General features: G+C 40.6%; 1 protein-coding gene across 1 annotated transcript in view; it reads right to left on the bottom strand.

The window, feature by feature from the left end:
- The window catches only part of LOC120054194 (membrane-associated guanylate kinase, WW and PDZ domain-containing protein 2-like), a 285,181-nt gene that overhangs the window by 68,792 nt on the left and 199,288 nt on the right, over nt 1-17,101 (bottom strand). Inside the window, exons 7-9 of the mRNA XM_039001646.1 lie at nt 7,299-7,356; nt 6,373-6,491; nt 306-488 (exon numbers count right to left, since the gene is read on the bottom strand). Of these exons, the coding sequence (XP_038857574.1) occupies nt 306-488; nt 6,373-6,491; nt 7,299-7,356 (360 nt within the window). The remainder of the gene's footprint in view (nt 1-305; nt 489-6,372; nt 6,492-7,298; nt 7,357-17,101) is intronic.

Raw genomic sequence — 17,101 nt, 5'->3', positions numbered from 1 at the left:
GTTGTAATTGGCTTCAAATATAAGCCTTTACGCATCGCACTTCTCCTCAAATAAAAAACACTAGGCTCCCATAAATGGTATTGTATGTGTGAGGCACGTTTTCAATAAGCAAGATATAGCCTAGGCTGACCGTAGATATGTTATTATATGCCTGAATAATTTGAATATGTTTGGAGGAGCACGTCTTTGGTAAAGGCCACACCACACACCCACCCACCCACACAGAGGAATGTGGCTTCATAGATTTCATGATTTTGTAACAAATAAATTGTGTGTGTGTGTGGTTAGTTCCTGAAACACAGTACCTGTGTCCATCTTCTGGTTCTGTGCAGCGGGGCCCTCGGGTATGACACTCTTGACCTGCAGGAACTCATCCGGTTCGTCCCCTCCAATGATGGTGAAGCCAAAGCCCATGTTACTCTTCTGGAGAGCCGTGGACAGAAAGGAGCCCTTCAGCTGGGTGGGGTCCCTCGTGAATGGGGGCTTCTCTGGAGAATTGTGGGGGGGGGGTTAGAGTAGTCCAGTAATACAGTAGAATAATCACTCCTAAAATATATATATGCAGTTGAAGTCGGAAGTTTACATACACTTAGGTTGGAGTCATTAAAACTTGTTTTTCAACCACTCCACAAATTTCTTGCGTCACTTGGGAGGCACCCCAAAATTTTGGGGGGATTTAATAAAAAAACGAACAATAAAAACTATTGTGCTTCTCCTTTGAAGTAGTGACGTGTGACATATGCCTATTATTCTTGAAACGGGTCACAGTATATAGTATATTTGTTATGAAAGAAATACTAATATTTTCTACTATTTGGACTTAGAAAGAAAGGACCCCAAAGAAAGCTTAGGTGGCCCGCACAAGGATTTCAATAGCAGAAAAATCCCTGTGAGATGGATGACAGAAGACCGTACTACAGTTGAAGTCAGAAGTTTACATACACTTAGGTTGGAGTCATTAACACTCGTTTTCAACCACTCCACAAATTTCTTGGCAAGTCGTTTAGGACATCTACTTTGTGCATGGCACAAGTACATTTTTCCAACAATTGTTTACAGACAGATTATTTCACTTATATTTCACTGTATCACAAATCCAGTAGGTCAGAAGTTTACATACACTAAATTGACTGTGCCTTTAAACAGCTTGGAAAATTCCAGAAAATGGTGTCATGGATTTAGAAGCTTCCGATAGGCTAATTGACAACATTTGAGTCAATTGGAGGTGTACCTGTGGACGTACTTCAAGGCCAACCTTCAAACTCAGTGCCTCTTTGCTTGACATCATGGGAAAATCAAAACAAATCAGCCAAGACCTCAGAAAAAAATGTGTAGACCTCCACAAGTCTGGTTCATCCTTGGGAGCAATTTCCAAACGCCTGAAGGTACCACGTTCATCTGTACAAACAATAGTACGCAAGTGTAAACACCATGGGCCAACGCAGCCGTCATACTGCTCAGGAAGGAGACGCGTTCTGTCTCCTAGAAATGAACGTACTTTGGTGCGAAAAGTGCAAATCAATCCCAGAACAACAGCAAAGGACCTTGTGAAGATGCTGGAGGTAACAGGTACAAAAGTATCTATATCCACAGTAAAACGAGTCCTATATCGACATAACCTGAAAGGCTGCTCAGCAAGGAAGAAGCCACTGCTCCAAAACCGCCATAAAAAAGCCAGACAACGGTTGCAACTGCCATTGCAACTGCACATGGGGACAAAGATCGTACTTTTTGGAGAAATGTCCTCTGGTCTGATGAACCAAAAATAAAACTGTTTGGCCATAGTGACCATCGTTATGTTTGGAGGAAAAAGGGGGAGGCTTGCAAGCTGAAGAACACCCTCCCAACCGTGAAGCATGGGGGTGGCAGCATCATGTTGTGGGGGTGCTTTGCTTCAGGAGGGACTGGTGCACAAAATAGATGGCATCATGAGGAAGGAAAATTATGTGGATATATTGAAGCAACATCTCAAGACATCAGTCAGGAAGTTAAAGCTTGGTCGTAAATGGGTCTTCCAAATGGACAAGGACCCCAAGCATACTTCCAAAGTTGTGGCAAAATGGCTTAAGGGCAACAAAGTCAAGGTATTGGAGTGGTCATCACAAAGCCCTGACCTCAATCCCATAGAAAATGTGTTGGCAGAACTGAAAAAGCATGTGCGAGCAAGGAGGCCTACAAACCTGACTCAGTTACACCAGCTCTGTCAGGAGGAATGGGACAGAATTCACCCAACTTATTGTGGGAACCTTGTTGAAGGCTACCCGAAACGTTTGACCCAAGTTAAACAATTTAATGGCAATGCTACCAAATGCTAATTGAGTGTATGTAAACTTCTGACCCACTGGGAATATGATGAGAGAAATAAAAGCTGAAATAAATCATTCTCTCTACTATTATTCTGACATTTCACATTCTTAAAATAAAGTTGTGATCCTAACTGACCTAAGACAGGGAATTTTTACTGGGGTTAAATGTCAGGAATTGTGAAATACTGAGTTTAAATGTATTTGGCTAAGGTGTATGTAAACTTCCGACTTCAACTACATATGTGTGTATATATATATATATATATTTCTTTCTTTTTTTTGTTGCGGTAAGGGAAGAGAGATATATCAGAAATGGTTTGGCTGGACCAGGAAGTAAAGCCCAGTCTCCGGCGCAGGGATCATATGTGGACTAGAGTTTGCAGTGTTACCCGCTCAGCCAAACTCAGGCACAATAATATTCCCTCTTATAGTGATTACATCCGTGCAGGACAACTTTATCACTATAAGCGGTTGATTGCTAATACAGCATTCAATATAAGCTTTGTGCACTGTACTGTCTGTATCTAATATTATATGCCATTTAGCAGATTATTTTATCCAAAGCGACTTATGTGAGTATACATATTTTAGAGTATTTGTATGTGATTAATGTGGAAATTTAACCCACATCCTTAGTATTGCCAGGGCTGGCACCAGAATGAACAGGCATTTGATTTGGCCAGTTATTTTTACGGGACCTTCTGGGTGTTATAATAAAGACAATAGGCAGCTCGTGAGATTCAAGTTTGGGGAAGCTTACAATTTTTCCTACCATTTCTACCTATCTGCATGGCAGTTCTGATTATTTTTGTATTCACATTTTCGTGAAACAGTTTCATTTCAATAATAACGTTTTTGTTTCTCAAAATTATTGTCACCTGGTTAATCATAAAAATATGAATTAAAATGATAAAAATCTCAAATACAAATTCAACTAATGCCTTTGACATATGGACACATTGAGGGTGATCTTTAGTGGAAACCTATCAAATATAATCCAGTAAGAATCAGGAATTCCCCAGGTTAGCTGTTTAGGCCCCTTGCTTTTTTTCAATTTTTACTAACGACATGCCACCTACTTTGAGTAAAGCTAGAGTTTCTATGTATGCGAATGACTCACCAGTATACACGTCAGCTACTACAGCGACTGAAATGACTGCAGCACTTAACAAAGAGCTGCAGTTAGTTACAGAGTGGGTGGCAAAGAATAAGTTAGCCCTAAATATTTCTAAAACTAAAAGCATTGTATTTGGAACAAAACAAGAAAGGCGTGTTCTCGGTCGTGCGCATGAAAAACCTCTGGGACACTGCAGGGTCCACTCATTCAGACTGGTCTTACTCCCTCATTTTTTACAATACAAGCTTGAAACAACTTCTAAAGACTGTTGACATCTAGTGGAAGCCATAGGAAGTGCAATTTGAGTCCTAAGTCAATGGATACTGTAATGGAATTCAATAGAATATTTTTTTTTAGAAAAAAAACCCCCACTTCCTGGATGGATTTTTCTCAGGTTTTTGCCTGCCATATCAGTTCTGTTATACTCACAGGCATTATTTTAACAGTTTTGGAAACTGTACAGTGTTTTCTATACAAATCTACCAATTATATGCATATCCTAGCTTCTGGGCCTGAGTAGCAGGCAGTTTACTTTGGGCACGCTTTTCATCCGGAGGTGAAAATAGTGCCCCCTACCCTAATGAAGTTTTAAAAAACAGATTAAAAAACACCTTATGGAACAGCGGGGACTGTAAAGCAACACTCTGCAAACAACGTTTCCACTCCGAGAATGAGAACAATAAATGACTGTAATTCATGCATTAACAGAAATTAATGAAACCAAATGACTGGAATTAATGGTACATTTACTAGGCCTACTGGTTACATACAATTCACACAATGGAATAATGAACGTGCAAGAATTAGCAGAGACATCGGAGCACATTCTGGAGAGCAGAGTGCATGCATTCTGGAGAGAGACACCCATGTCTTAGCCACACACCCCTCCCCTTCTTCTTGTCTCAGTATTTTAAATTATACTCAAGACACATTGTCTACACACATTTTCAATGCTTTTCACTGACAGCCGAAACTCAATAATCAGCTAGGCCTATTTCCACACGTGCTGCCCAAATTGCTTGCTCCCCATAGACCTATGCACTTGTGAATCCACAGCAACAAAAAAAAATGTATGATCCTGTATGGTTAAGTCAAGCTCTCTGGTAAAGTATTTTGAATAATTTTTTGGACAGACGTAATTATTATTTTGGTAAAATATCAATGAGACGCTCATGTCTCCGCCCTAACAATGTGAGTCAATGTCCCAAAGGCAGGAATGAAGGCGACAAGCTTAGGTCTGCATATTATGCCCGTAGAAGCGCAGTGGGCTTATTCAGGACAGACTACCAAGGAGGTGCAGTAAGGCAGGCCAGGCCCCTCCCAACCTATAAAGCCAACCCTGAGCATATTATACTTCTGTTGATTGTAAGAAGAGTTAAAAACTTCTTCTGGTTGCAAGCCCGACGTCGGTACACTTATGACAACAGCCAGCTCAAGTGCAGGGCGCGAAATTCAAAATATATATTTTTAAAATATTTAACTTTCACACATTAACAAGTCCAATACAGCATATGAAAGGTACACATCTTGTGAATCCAGCCAACATGTCCGATTTTTTAAATGTTTTACAGCGAAAACAGCACGTATATTTATGTTAGCTCACCACCAAATACAAAAAAGGACAGACATTTTTCACAGCACAGGTAGCATGCACAAAGCCAACCTAACTAACCAAGAACCAACCAAACTAACCAACAAACAACTTCATCAGATGACAGTCTTATAACATGTTATTCAATAAATCTATGTTTTGTTCGAAAAATGTGCATATTTCAGGTATAAATCATAGTTTACATTGCAGCTACAATCAGAAATTGCACCGAAAGCAGCCAGAATAATTACAGACACCAACGTCAAATACCTAATTACTCATCATAAAACATTTCTGAAAAATACATAGTGTACAGCAAATGAAAGACAGGCATCTTGTGATTCCAGCCAATATTTCCGATTTATTAAGTGTTTTACAGCGAAAACAGAATATAGCGTTATATTAGCTTACCACAATAGCCAGAAACACTTGGGCGCCGACGACTAGTTCACATCTACGACAGATATATGAAATAGCATCATAAAATGTTTCTTACTTTTGCTGATCTTCCATCAGAATGTTGGACAAGGTGTCCTTTGTCCAGAACAATCGTTGTTTGGATTTAGAACGGCAACTTTCCCTCTTGATTTAGTAAGCGCACTAGCCAAGTGGCACGGATCTCTCCATCGTCAACAAAGTCAGAGAACGGAACACGGCAAAACTCCCGAAAAAATTTCAATAATCTGATTAAACTATATTGAAAAAACATACTTTACGATGATATGGTCACATGTATCAAATAAAATCAAAGCCGGAGATAGTAGTCGCCTATAACGGCAGCTAAACAGAAGGCAATCCCACTGTCCACCTCGCGCTCCCCAGAGTACCGGAAATGAGGGACACGTCATACAAAGAGCTTGTATTCCACTTCAGACCAAGATAAACACTAAATTTCTTCTCTCACAGCCTCTTGACATCCAGGGGAAGGTCTATGAAGTGCACGTATACTCTTACGTATCATGCCCATTTATAGGCAGGAAGAAGAACAGAGCCTCGATTTCAGACTTTCCACTTCCTGGTCAGGAAGTTTGTGCCAAATGAGTTCTGTTTGACTCACAGATATAATTCAAACGGTTTTAGAAACTAGAGAGTGTTTTCTATCCAATAGTAATAATAATATGCATATTGTACGAGCAAGAATTGAGTACGAGGCCGTTTGAAATGGGCACCTTTTATCTGGCTACTCAATACTCCCCCTGCAGCCAGAAGAAGTTAAAATGGTAAATGGTATTTTTGTATGTGGTGACCAGGGCTGATATTGTATGTACAGTATATATCTTTATCTTTGAATAAAGCAGAAAGTCCCTGGCTATATAGTAGAGTGGTAGTACTGTGGAGTATAGGGGGTATTGTTGTACCTCTGTATATAGTAGGTAAAGGCAGAGCTGACAGTCCCTGGTTCTGCATCTGCTGCTGCTCCAGTCGTCTCTTGGCCTCCAGGACGGGGTTCTCAAACTGGGTCCTTCTGTTGATGTGGCTGCAAGGAACAGGACTATGACAGTGAAATCCAGCAGCATCAGTGTGTTTTGTGTTCCCTTCTTCACAGCAGACAGATACACATTGACTAAAACAATGGTTATGCTCCAGGCTGATTACATTGCACTGTTGCATGGGCATAATGGTGTGGTTAGTGTATATGTTTATATGTTCAACACCTAGCCATGCGTTGTGAGATTTGGCAGGCGTCTGCAATGTAGTCGTTGATACTTGGGTGAGAACACACATCTAATTTGAAATTGGTGAATGTAGCTCAAATAGAAATCAGTGCATGATTAAGGTGAAAGTGTTATGTCAGGAGTGTGTCCTAAATTTGTGGCTAACAAAGATGTGGGCAGTGAAAAATCTGTATTTCGAATGGTACTGTATGCAAACACATTACCTAGCAGCCAACCAGCTTGCGCCAATCCCATTTAATTACAGTAAAATACTGTAAAATACAAACCCAGTGTTCCCTCAATGTATTTCCTTCATTACGATTATAGTAACGTTGACTTTTTTTACACTAGAATACAGTACATTTTACAGTATTGTGTGTCATTGCTAGGATATTACAGTAACTTAGACAGCTAGTGGCAAATACCGTACTGTGAATATTACAGTAACCCCTTTACGGTGTAACCAATGAAGACAGAAATTACTTTTCTTAGAACAGCATTTGTTGAATGTTCTTTGAATGTCTGTTGCATGTTATAATGCTAATGTTAGACCAAAACCTGATTAGAACTTAATGAGAATGTTAGCTAATGTCCTGGGAATGTTTTTTTGTTTTGCGGGGAGGACTTACTCTACGTAGTAACTGCCATAGATAGGGTCATCGATCTTCTCCCAGCCATACGGCAGTTCTGGACAGAGGGAAGGAAGAGAACGATTTGGCAGGAATATGATCACATTCAAGAAGGACCCTTTTCCAGGTGCTGGACTAAGCGACTAGTTCAATGAAAACAAAACGAATCTGTATACTGTTAAAAGTGATATTTTACTAGACTGACAACATTTCCACACATAACTGGGTCTTCGTCAGGAAAAAGAGTAACATCACAACAAAGACATTGATACATACCAGGGTTGCAGGAGAACACAAAGGTGTCGGGTCTTAATAAAATCCCCTTAGAGTCAATTGACCCACCTGTGTGAATGCTGAATAGCCACTTTAAACAATGCCACTTTATATAATGTTTACATACCCTACATTACTCATCTCATATGTATATACTGTACTCTATACCATCTACTGCATCTTGCCTATGCCGTTCGGCCATCGCTCATCCATATATTTTTATGTACATATTCTTATTAATTCCTTTACATTTGTGTGTATAAGGTAGTTGTTGTGAAATTGTTAGATTACTTGTTAGATATTACTGTACTGTCGGAACTAGAAGCACAAGCATTTCGCTACACTCGCATTAACATCTGCTAACCATGTGTATGTGACAAATACAATTTGATTTGATTTGAAACGCTCCCTGTGTGTTAATGCTAGCGAATTACCGTTTCTTGTAGTAGCTACATATCAATCCACCTTCTTCCATCGACATAAAGTTTGCACTTATTCCATTATTCCATGGGACATAACAGGCTGTGAAAACAGCCTTTTTCAACACACGAGAGGATCCGGACAAGAAAATCGTCATGAAATCGTCTCTAAAACCCAAACCGTATGAGCTACAAACTAATAAGTCACCACCATCGATAGATGATAATCTTACATCGATATTGCGATCTAAGGGCTTAGACTAGGGTGACCAGACGTCCTCGTTTTCCGGGGACAGTCCCCGGCTGGAGCTGTCCCCGGAAATGTCCCAGTTTTTAACTGTACAGACTTCAAAGTGAAATATTTTACTTGGCAAGAAAGACCAGGCAGCAGAGCCTACCGGTTGACATCTCAATCGCGTTGTGCTTGTTTAGGCCAACAGAGGGGGCTGCTCGCTACAGCAGCTTCATTCACTCTTCTTCTTCTACTGACTACTTGCTCGCGATAGTTTTAGAGAAAACTGCTCTGTGGAAAACTCGGCCAGAAGCTAGCAAGTATCAAGTGAATCCACAACATCACCACAAACGTCTTTTCAAGCCAGGTAAGTTACAATGTTGTTATGTGATGTTATAATGTCACAATTTATTATATAGATAGTTGATCTGCTCTATAAGGTTTTAAATAGGTTATGCTAGCTAACGTTAGCTATGTAGACTAAGTTAGACTATGACTAAGTTAGCTAGCTACTGTTATGGTAGCTAGAGTAAAAAACATTCACATGTAAACATGCAGTGGATGAGCTATTTTGAAAATATGATTATATTAAATGAATGCACAATTCATTCTGAGAATATTTTTGTAGATTACAATTTTAATGGTTTGGCGGTATAATAAGTAGTGTGAAAATATATTTAGAAATGTTCATGGATAACATTAGCAGTGGAGAGAAAGGAGAGGAGGAAGACTGGATCGGAAGAAGAGTGAAGGAGACAGAGGAGGAAAGGTAAAGATATGGTTACAGAGCCTGCCAATGTATTAGTCCAAACAATGTTAGTGAGATAAAATACAAAAATGAGGCAAGCAATGGGAATCTGTTAACCAAAGTATTTTATCTAATAGTATGCTATTTATTAATACAGATTGGAGAGGAAGGAGAAGGAAAAATGAAGGGAGTAAAAAGAGTGTAGAAGAGTGAGGTGGAAAGGTGAAGAGAAGGAAAGGAAGACGAGTGAAGAAAAGAGGAGAAAGATTGGAGGAGAAGAAAAAGTTAAGAGAGTAAGAAGAGTGACACAAGGAGAGTGAAGAAGAACAGACAGAGGAGATACAATGACTCTTTCCAAGAAACGGAAATGCACTTTTTATGAAAAACATGATGAGAAAATTGCCATGCTTATTGTGAAGACAAACTTCAACCTCCCCTGCCAGGAGTTCATGGAGAAGCTGGCCAAAGACAGAGCAATCCTGAAGAATATACATTCTTCTGAGAAATATACAGATTAGGTTGGTATATGTATATTATGTAGTTACCAATCTCATCCGCATCTTATTTATTATGTTAAGTAATTCACATATACTATTGTCTGTTTTTTAAATTTTGCTCATGTTCTCTTCTGATCTTATTGTACCAGGACCACTGAATGGCTGTTCAGATCAGACAGTTCTGTCTTGTCTGTAGTGTTTCTGTAATATAGCTGTTTTCTCTATCACAGTGTGCCTGTTAGACTAAATACATGAAGCCGGAATTGTCCCCTTTTTTTATTTCATAGATAATAACATTGGATATGTTAATTATTTATTGACCGCCGAACTGGAAATGTCCCCGGTTTTCATTTCAGAAATCTGGTCACCTTAGTTTAGACCTACAGGGTTAATTTGACCTATTTTGTTGCAGGAGGAAAATCATCCTGCAACAGGACGATTTAAATGAATATTGAATATATAGAATCTCGTAGGCTATACAATGCAGTACAATACCTAGGGCTATGGTTTGGGGAAAGCTCTGCAAACCAACTGACTTTATTCCATCAAGTATCATCAAGTATTCTCACAGCTTGCTAGAGCATTGTGAACTGCCGTAGTGCAGTGGTCTAAGCTTCAGCTCCGAGCACCACGATTTGCGCACTCATTTTCACACTTTGCATGAATGGATACTAATGTTGGTGTAGCCTACTGTTGTTATTTTATTTGTTTCCTATTTATGTTATCCATTAAATACAACTGTCTTTGAAATAAACGGAGAGGCTGCGGATCCAAATCTGTAGTTCGCTGGATCTTAAGTCTGCACATGTAGGGGTCATGTTCTGCGCATTTGTATACAGAGAACAGGCTACTCAGGTGAATGGTGCTTGTTTAATACAGTTAGATCAAAGCTGAATCCATGTCTGCGAGATCACATAATGATCACAGTATTCTACATAACCAAATATGTTACTAACAAACTTGTATTCCATCCATAAATATGAATAAAATGGTTAAGTTACGAGCCTAGTTGGTTTAGATATGGAAAAAGTCAGGAACCTTCCCACTAGCCATGATTGCCTGAGATAAAGTATGAGCTGGACATTCCGGGAGATGAGTTTGGATTGGTCTGCCATGGAGCAGGCTTCGGTCTATAACGTGGGCTGTTCAGTATGTGTTGACAGTCCTTTCTACCGCGCCATTTTTGAAAGATATAACGTTAGCCATCGAGAACTACAAAAGTTTTGCTACTTTTCTCAACAACATTGATGCCCTGAATATAGCAGGCACTATTGACAGATCAGTAGGAAAAAGTGATGGGCTACTTTCTGTACAAGCCAAGGTCAGGGTGAACCGGAGTGACTTGACACAAAGCTGGCCAAACAAGACGTAGCTCCAAACAAAATGGAGTTAAATGGTTCCAGTTTGCCATGAAGCTTTCATCCATGTATACGGGTAAGAGTCTAGCTACATTTTCAAGATACAATATACGTTTCTAATTTTGTCGCAAATACGATTTTATTGCAAGTTAAACATACTGTTAGCAAGCAAACATTAGCTTGCTGGCTCGATAGCTAACATTGAGTGCATGATCTGTGTAGTAATATTATTAGAATCAGAAATCTATTTGCATTGCTAATTTTAGCCAAATGTTAGCTAGTTAACATTTAACCTAGTTTGTTAGCTTTAGCTAACTGCAGATTCATACTACAGCTATGACTATGTTTGTAATGGTAGTAGTATGATTTGGGGTTACGCCGGTTAATTGTTTAGCTAGCTACCGACAGTTGAAGTCGGAAGTTTACATACACTTAGGTTGGAGTCATTAAAACTTGTTTTTCAACCACTCCACAAATTTCTTACAAACAAACTATAGTTTTACTTGTGTAAAACTCAAATTACTTGTGTCATGCACAAAGTAGATGTCCAAACCGACTTGCCAAAACTAAAGTTTGTTAACAAGAAATTTGTGGACTGGTTGAAAAACGAGTTTTAATGACTCCAACCTAAGTGTATTAAACTTCCGACTTCAACTGTACATGTTTAAACAAAAGACTCCACTTCGGCTGGATTATTACATGACCCATCAAATTAGCAGGTGTGTTTGGGGGTTATTACGGCCATCGATTGTATTTCATGAACATGTGTACATGTCTAGACAATAGTAACCCATCCACTTAGCTAGATGTGGGTGAGGGGTGGTTATAGCATTTCCTTCACATGACCCATCAATTTAGACAAATGTGTCTGTGTAAGCGTCATCTAATAACGCAAAAATATTTTTAATCTGGACGCTCCCTGTTTATTATATTGCTACTATGAAAGTACTATCACTGTACCGTTTACATCTTCTGTATCCTGTTCATGTGACAAATAAACTTTGATTTGATTTGATATAGCGTGTGTTTACCATATGGCCTCACTTGAATCATAAAGAGATGGGTGGGACTAAGGCTTAGGAGGGTGTGAACGATGCGGAATGGGTGGAAACAAAGAAGAGCTCTCCAGTAGGTGTACCAAAACACTCAAGGGCAATTTTCTCAAAAGTGGCATTACAAGTTTATCAACTTTCAAAGCAGAATTACTTTCCCATTGTTCCTCAACTGCAGTGTATGATATACCATTTTCTAGAGTCTCTACTTTTATCCAATGTAAAAACTAGCATTTTAAATGTTACTACATAAGACCGAATCGAGGTGGTCGGTCACAGATATGGCCCCACTGATCCGAATGACTCGACCGCACCCGCATGGAAAGAAAGAGAACTGCGGGTTTCACAAGGCTCATTTGAACTTCCTGATGCACAGGAAAATGTTACACAACAAAAGAGTGATCAAATTAAGATCTGACATCTGTATAGTTAACATGATTATTTACAGTATTGTACCAATGTGGTTCATCTGTAAATATCTTTCTCTTTTCCCTCTTTCAACTGAAAGTATCTTGCACTCGCTCCTTCACTACTAACACTGCTTTCTGTCACCCTCTCTTTTCCCCCTTCCTCTCTTTGGGTGGCTGACATGGCTGTTCTGTAAATGTCCTCCTCCCAGCATCCTCTCCCCTCCTTCTCTTCCATCCATCCTCCTCCATCCTCGTCTCCTCCTTACATCCTCCTCCAGTTCTCACCCTCTATATCCTCCTCCCTCCCCATCTTCTTGTCCTCCTTCCGTCCTCCTCTACTCTTATTTTCCTCTCTCCCTCACTTTATCTTTCATTACACACACATATGCACGCACGCACACATACACACAAATGCAGATGCATGCACACACATTCGCACAATACCCTTTCATAACCATAACATTACATTCCTACACTGAAATGTATCATGTGAAAAATGAATATTTCATTCTCTCTCTCTGTGTGAAACTTCTCAAACATTCAATTTCAGATATTCACGAGTCACTCATATGCAGCATTCCATCTTCAGGAGAGATTATTTGTCGATCCTCTTCCACAACAGAGCCCATACATTCATTCACACGTACAGTACTGTTAGTCCTGTTGTGAATAATGTCTTTATACAGTAGGTCTATGTTACACTCGTCAAAAGTAGTGCCCTATCGTGTCCCGGGGTAGTCTAGCGGTCTAAGCTACTGCCTCCAGCATTCATGTAGCACTGCAAACCTGGGTTCAGATCTTTTTTTAAACATTTAACCTTCATTTAACTAGGCAAGTCAGTTAAGAACAAATTATTATTTTACAATGACGGCCTACCCCAGCCAAACCATCCCCTAACACGGATGCCGCTGGGCCAATTGTGAGCTGCCCGTACTGCAATTCTAGCACATCCTCTCCACTCTCTCCTGTAAGTCGTTCACTGTTCTACCTAAACACAAAGAGTACCTTAAATGGGCAGTGCAGGTTTTTTAAATTATATTTCCACACTATGAAGTCAAAATAACAAAATAAAATGATAACACCCTTTTTGTGAAAGAACTGTTTGAAAAAAGATGCCTGGAATCACAGCCTGTTCAGGTGGGATGGAGTTTTTGGCCTGCTGAATAATGTCACAAGGCAATCTGATTATAATAGACTAATGACTGTTCATCTGTTATTTGCATTTATACCATGGCATTGTTGAATACTCCTTTCTGATTGGCTTGAAAGGCATTCTAGAGCTTGCATAATTTCCCTATGATGCACGGTATTGTAGCGACCCACACAGACAGCTGTGTGTTACGTGTTATGCTGTTAGTTGGTTGTGTTGTACTTACCAGTACCCAGTGTTCGCGGGCTCCGACATGCCAATCAACCTGCTATCTGCCAATCACGGGAATGCCTGGAATGTTCTGATGGGGCGGCAGGTTGGACTAATAACCGAAAGGTTGTAAGATCGAATCCCCGAGCTGACAAGGTAAAAATCTGTCGTTTTGCCCCTGAACAAGGCAGTTAACCCACTGTTCATAGGCCGTAATTGAAACTAAGAATTTGTTCTTAACTGACTTGCCTAGTTAAATAAAGATAAAAATGCCGGGCATCCTGGAGGTTGGTGGAGTGGTGTGGAGGGGGGTTGGGCAGGGGGATGGAGCATTGGAAGTTAAGACGAGAGAAGAGCACACTACTACTCTAGTTTCTCAGCCGTTCACTTTCCGGTCAGCTTGTCATTTCCGGTCACAACTTGCAGAACTTTCAGACGTGTTGCTGTGCGTTTTGTTGCCAACCTTACAACTTTATGGTTTTTACTTTTTAATTACCGTTTATATTTTTAGTTTTTCACAACTTTTTTTTCATTCAACTTTTTCACTCCGAACGCTTTATCTGGACATGGTTCGTCAGGACCTCCAACAGCCAGAGCTAAGTAGTAACATTAACATGATGCCTTCTAATTGCAGTCACTGTACTCATAATATACAGGAGAACGATCGCCTTACGGCGAGGATAGCTGTGCTGCAAGCCCAGCTTCAGACGCAATCGTTAAGGCAAGGGTAATTTCAGTGTAGGGAAGGATAAAACAGCGTCTGTACCACCAGTAAGTACAGATAGTAGTATAAATCCCCTCGCACAGTCCTTGCAGCCGGACAACTTTCTCATGGCTTCTGGAGGGAAATGCTGTAGGAATGCTCAACCGGTGTCGCTCATTCAGCCGACAGAAAATTTCAAACGGTTTTCCCCATTAAGCAGCAAGTCGGAGTCTGAGGCGGAGCCTTCTCTTGTCTCTTCTCCTCCCGTTACGGGGTCTGAGACGCCGAAGCTTCCCACCATTAGCTCTGACAAATTGAAAACCCTAGTCATTGGCGACTCCATTACCCGCAGTATTAGACTTAAAACGAATCATCCAGCGATCATACACTGTTTACCAGTGCGCAGGGCTACCGACGTTAAGGCTAATCTGAAGATGGTGCTGGCTAAAGCTAAAACTGGCGCGTGTAGAGAGTATAGAGATATTGTTATCCACGTCGGCACCAACGATGTTAGGATGAAACAGTCAGAGGTCACCAAGCGCAACATAGCTTCAGCTAGAAAGATGTGTCGGCATCGAGTAATTGTCTCTGGCCCCCTCCCAGTTAGGGGGAGTGATGAGCTCTACAGCAGTCTCACAACTCAATCGCTGGTTGAAAACTGTTTTCTGCCCCTCCCAAAAGATAGAATTTGTAGATAATTGGCCCTCTTTCTGGGACTCACCCACAAACAGGACCAAGCCTGGCCTGCTGAGGAGTGACGGACTCCATCCTAGCTGGAGGGGTGCTCTCATCTTATCTACCAACATAGACAGGGCTCTAACTCCTCTAGCTCCACAATGAAATAGGGTGCAGGCCAGGCAGCAGGCTGTTAGCCAGCCTGCCAGCTTAGTGGAGTCTGCCACTAGCACAGTCAGTGTAGTCAGCTCAGCTATCCCCATTGAGACCATGTCTGTGCCTCGACCCAGGTTGGGCAAAACTAAACATGGCGGTGTTCGCCTTAGCAATCTCACTAGGATAAAGACCTCCTCCATTCCTGCCATTATTGAAAAAGAACATGATACCTCACATCTCAAAATAGGGATACTTAATGTTAGATCCCTCACTTCAAAGGCAGTTATAGTCAATGAACTAATCACTGATCATAATCTTGATGTGATTGGCCTGACTGAAACATGGCTTTAAGCCTGATGAATTTACTGTGTTAAATGAGGCCTCACCTCCTGGTTACACTAGTGACCATATTCCCCGTGCATCCCGCAAAGGCGGAGGTTTTGCTAACATTTACGATAGCAAATTTCAATTTACAAAAAAAAAAATACGTTTTCGTCTTTTGAGCTTCTAGTCATAAAATCTATGCAGCCTACTCAATCACTTTTTATAGCTACTGTTTACAGGCCTCCTGGGCCATATACAGCATTCCTCACTGAGTTCCCTGAATTCCTATCGGACCTTGTAGTCATAGCAGATAATATTCAAATTTTTGGTGATTTTAATAGTCACATGGAAAAGTCCACAGACCCCCTCCAAAAGGCTTTCGGAGCCATCATCGACTCAGTGGGTTTTGTCCAACATGTCTCTGGACCCACTCACTGCCACAGTCATACTCTGGACCTAGTTTTGTCCCATGGAATAAATGTTGTGGATCTTAATGTTTTTCCTCATAATCCTGGACTATCGGACCACCATTTTATTACGTTTGCAATCGCAACAAATAATCTGCTCAGACCCCAACCAAGGAGCATCAAAAGTCGTGCTATAAATTCTCAGACAACACAAAGATTCCGTGATGCCCTTCCAGACTCCCTCTGCCTACCCAAGGACGTCAGAGGACAAAAATCAGTTAACCACCTAACTGAGGAACTCAATTTAACTTTGCGCAATACCCTAGATGCAGTTGCACCCCTAAAAACTAAAAACATTTGTCATAAGAAACTAGCTCCCTGGTATACAGAAAATACCCGAGCTCTGAAGCAAGCTTCCAGAAAATTGGAACGGAAATGGCGCCACACCAAACTGGAAGTCTTCCGCCTAGCTTGGAAATACAGTACCGTGCAGTATCGAAGAGCCCAAATTAATTGAGGAAAATAAGAACAATCCTAAATGTATTTTTGATACTGTCGCAAAGCTAACTAAAAAGCAGCATTCCCCAAGTGAGGATGGCTTTCACTTCAGCAGTAATAAATTCATTAACTTCTTTGAGGAAAAGATCATGATCATTAGAAAGCAAATTACGGACTCCTCTTTAAATCTGCATATTCCTCCAAAGCTCAGCTGTCCTGAGTCTGCACAACTCTGCCAGGACCTAGGATCAAGAGAAACACTCAAGTGTTTTAGTACTATATCTCTTGACACAATGATGAACATAATCATGGCCTCTAAACCTTCAAGCTGCATACTGAACCCTATTCCAACTAAACTACTGAAAGAGCTGCTTCCTGTGCTTGGCCCTCCTATGTTGAACATAATAAACGGCTCTCTATCCACCGGATGTGTACCAAACTCACTAAAAGTGGAAAAGCCAAACCTTGACCCAGAAAATATAAAAAACTATCGGCCTATATCGAATCTTCCATTCCTCTCAAAGAAATTTGAAAAAGCTGTTGCGCAGCAACCTTCCTGAAGACAAACAATGTATACGAAATGCTTCAGTCTGGTTTCAGACCCCATCATAGCACTGAGACTGCACTTGTGAAGGTGGTAAATGACCTTTTAATGGCGTCAGACCGAGGCTCTGCATCTGTCCTCGTGCTC

Source organism: Salvelinus namaycush, chromosome 9 (genome assembly GCF_016432855.1).
Source record: "Salvelinus namaycush isolate Seneca chromosome 9, SaNama_1.0, whole genome shotgun sequence".
NCBI lineage: Eukaryota > Metazoa > Chordata > Actinopteri > Salmoniformes > Salmonidae > Salvelinus > Salvelinus namaycush.
The sequence above is the reverse complement of the archived record's forward strand: the minus strand, read 5'-3'. Positions and strand labels throughout refer to the sequence as shown.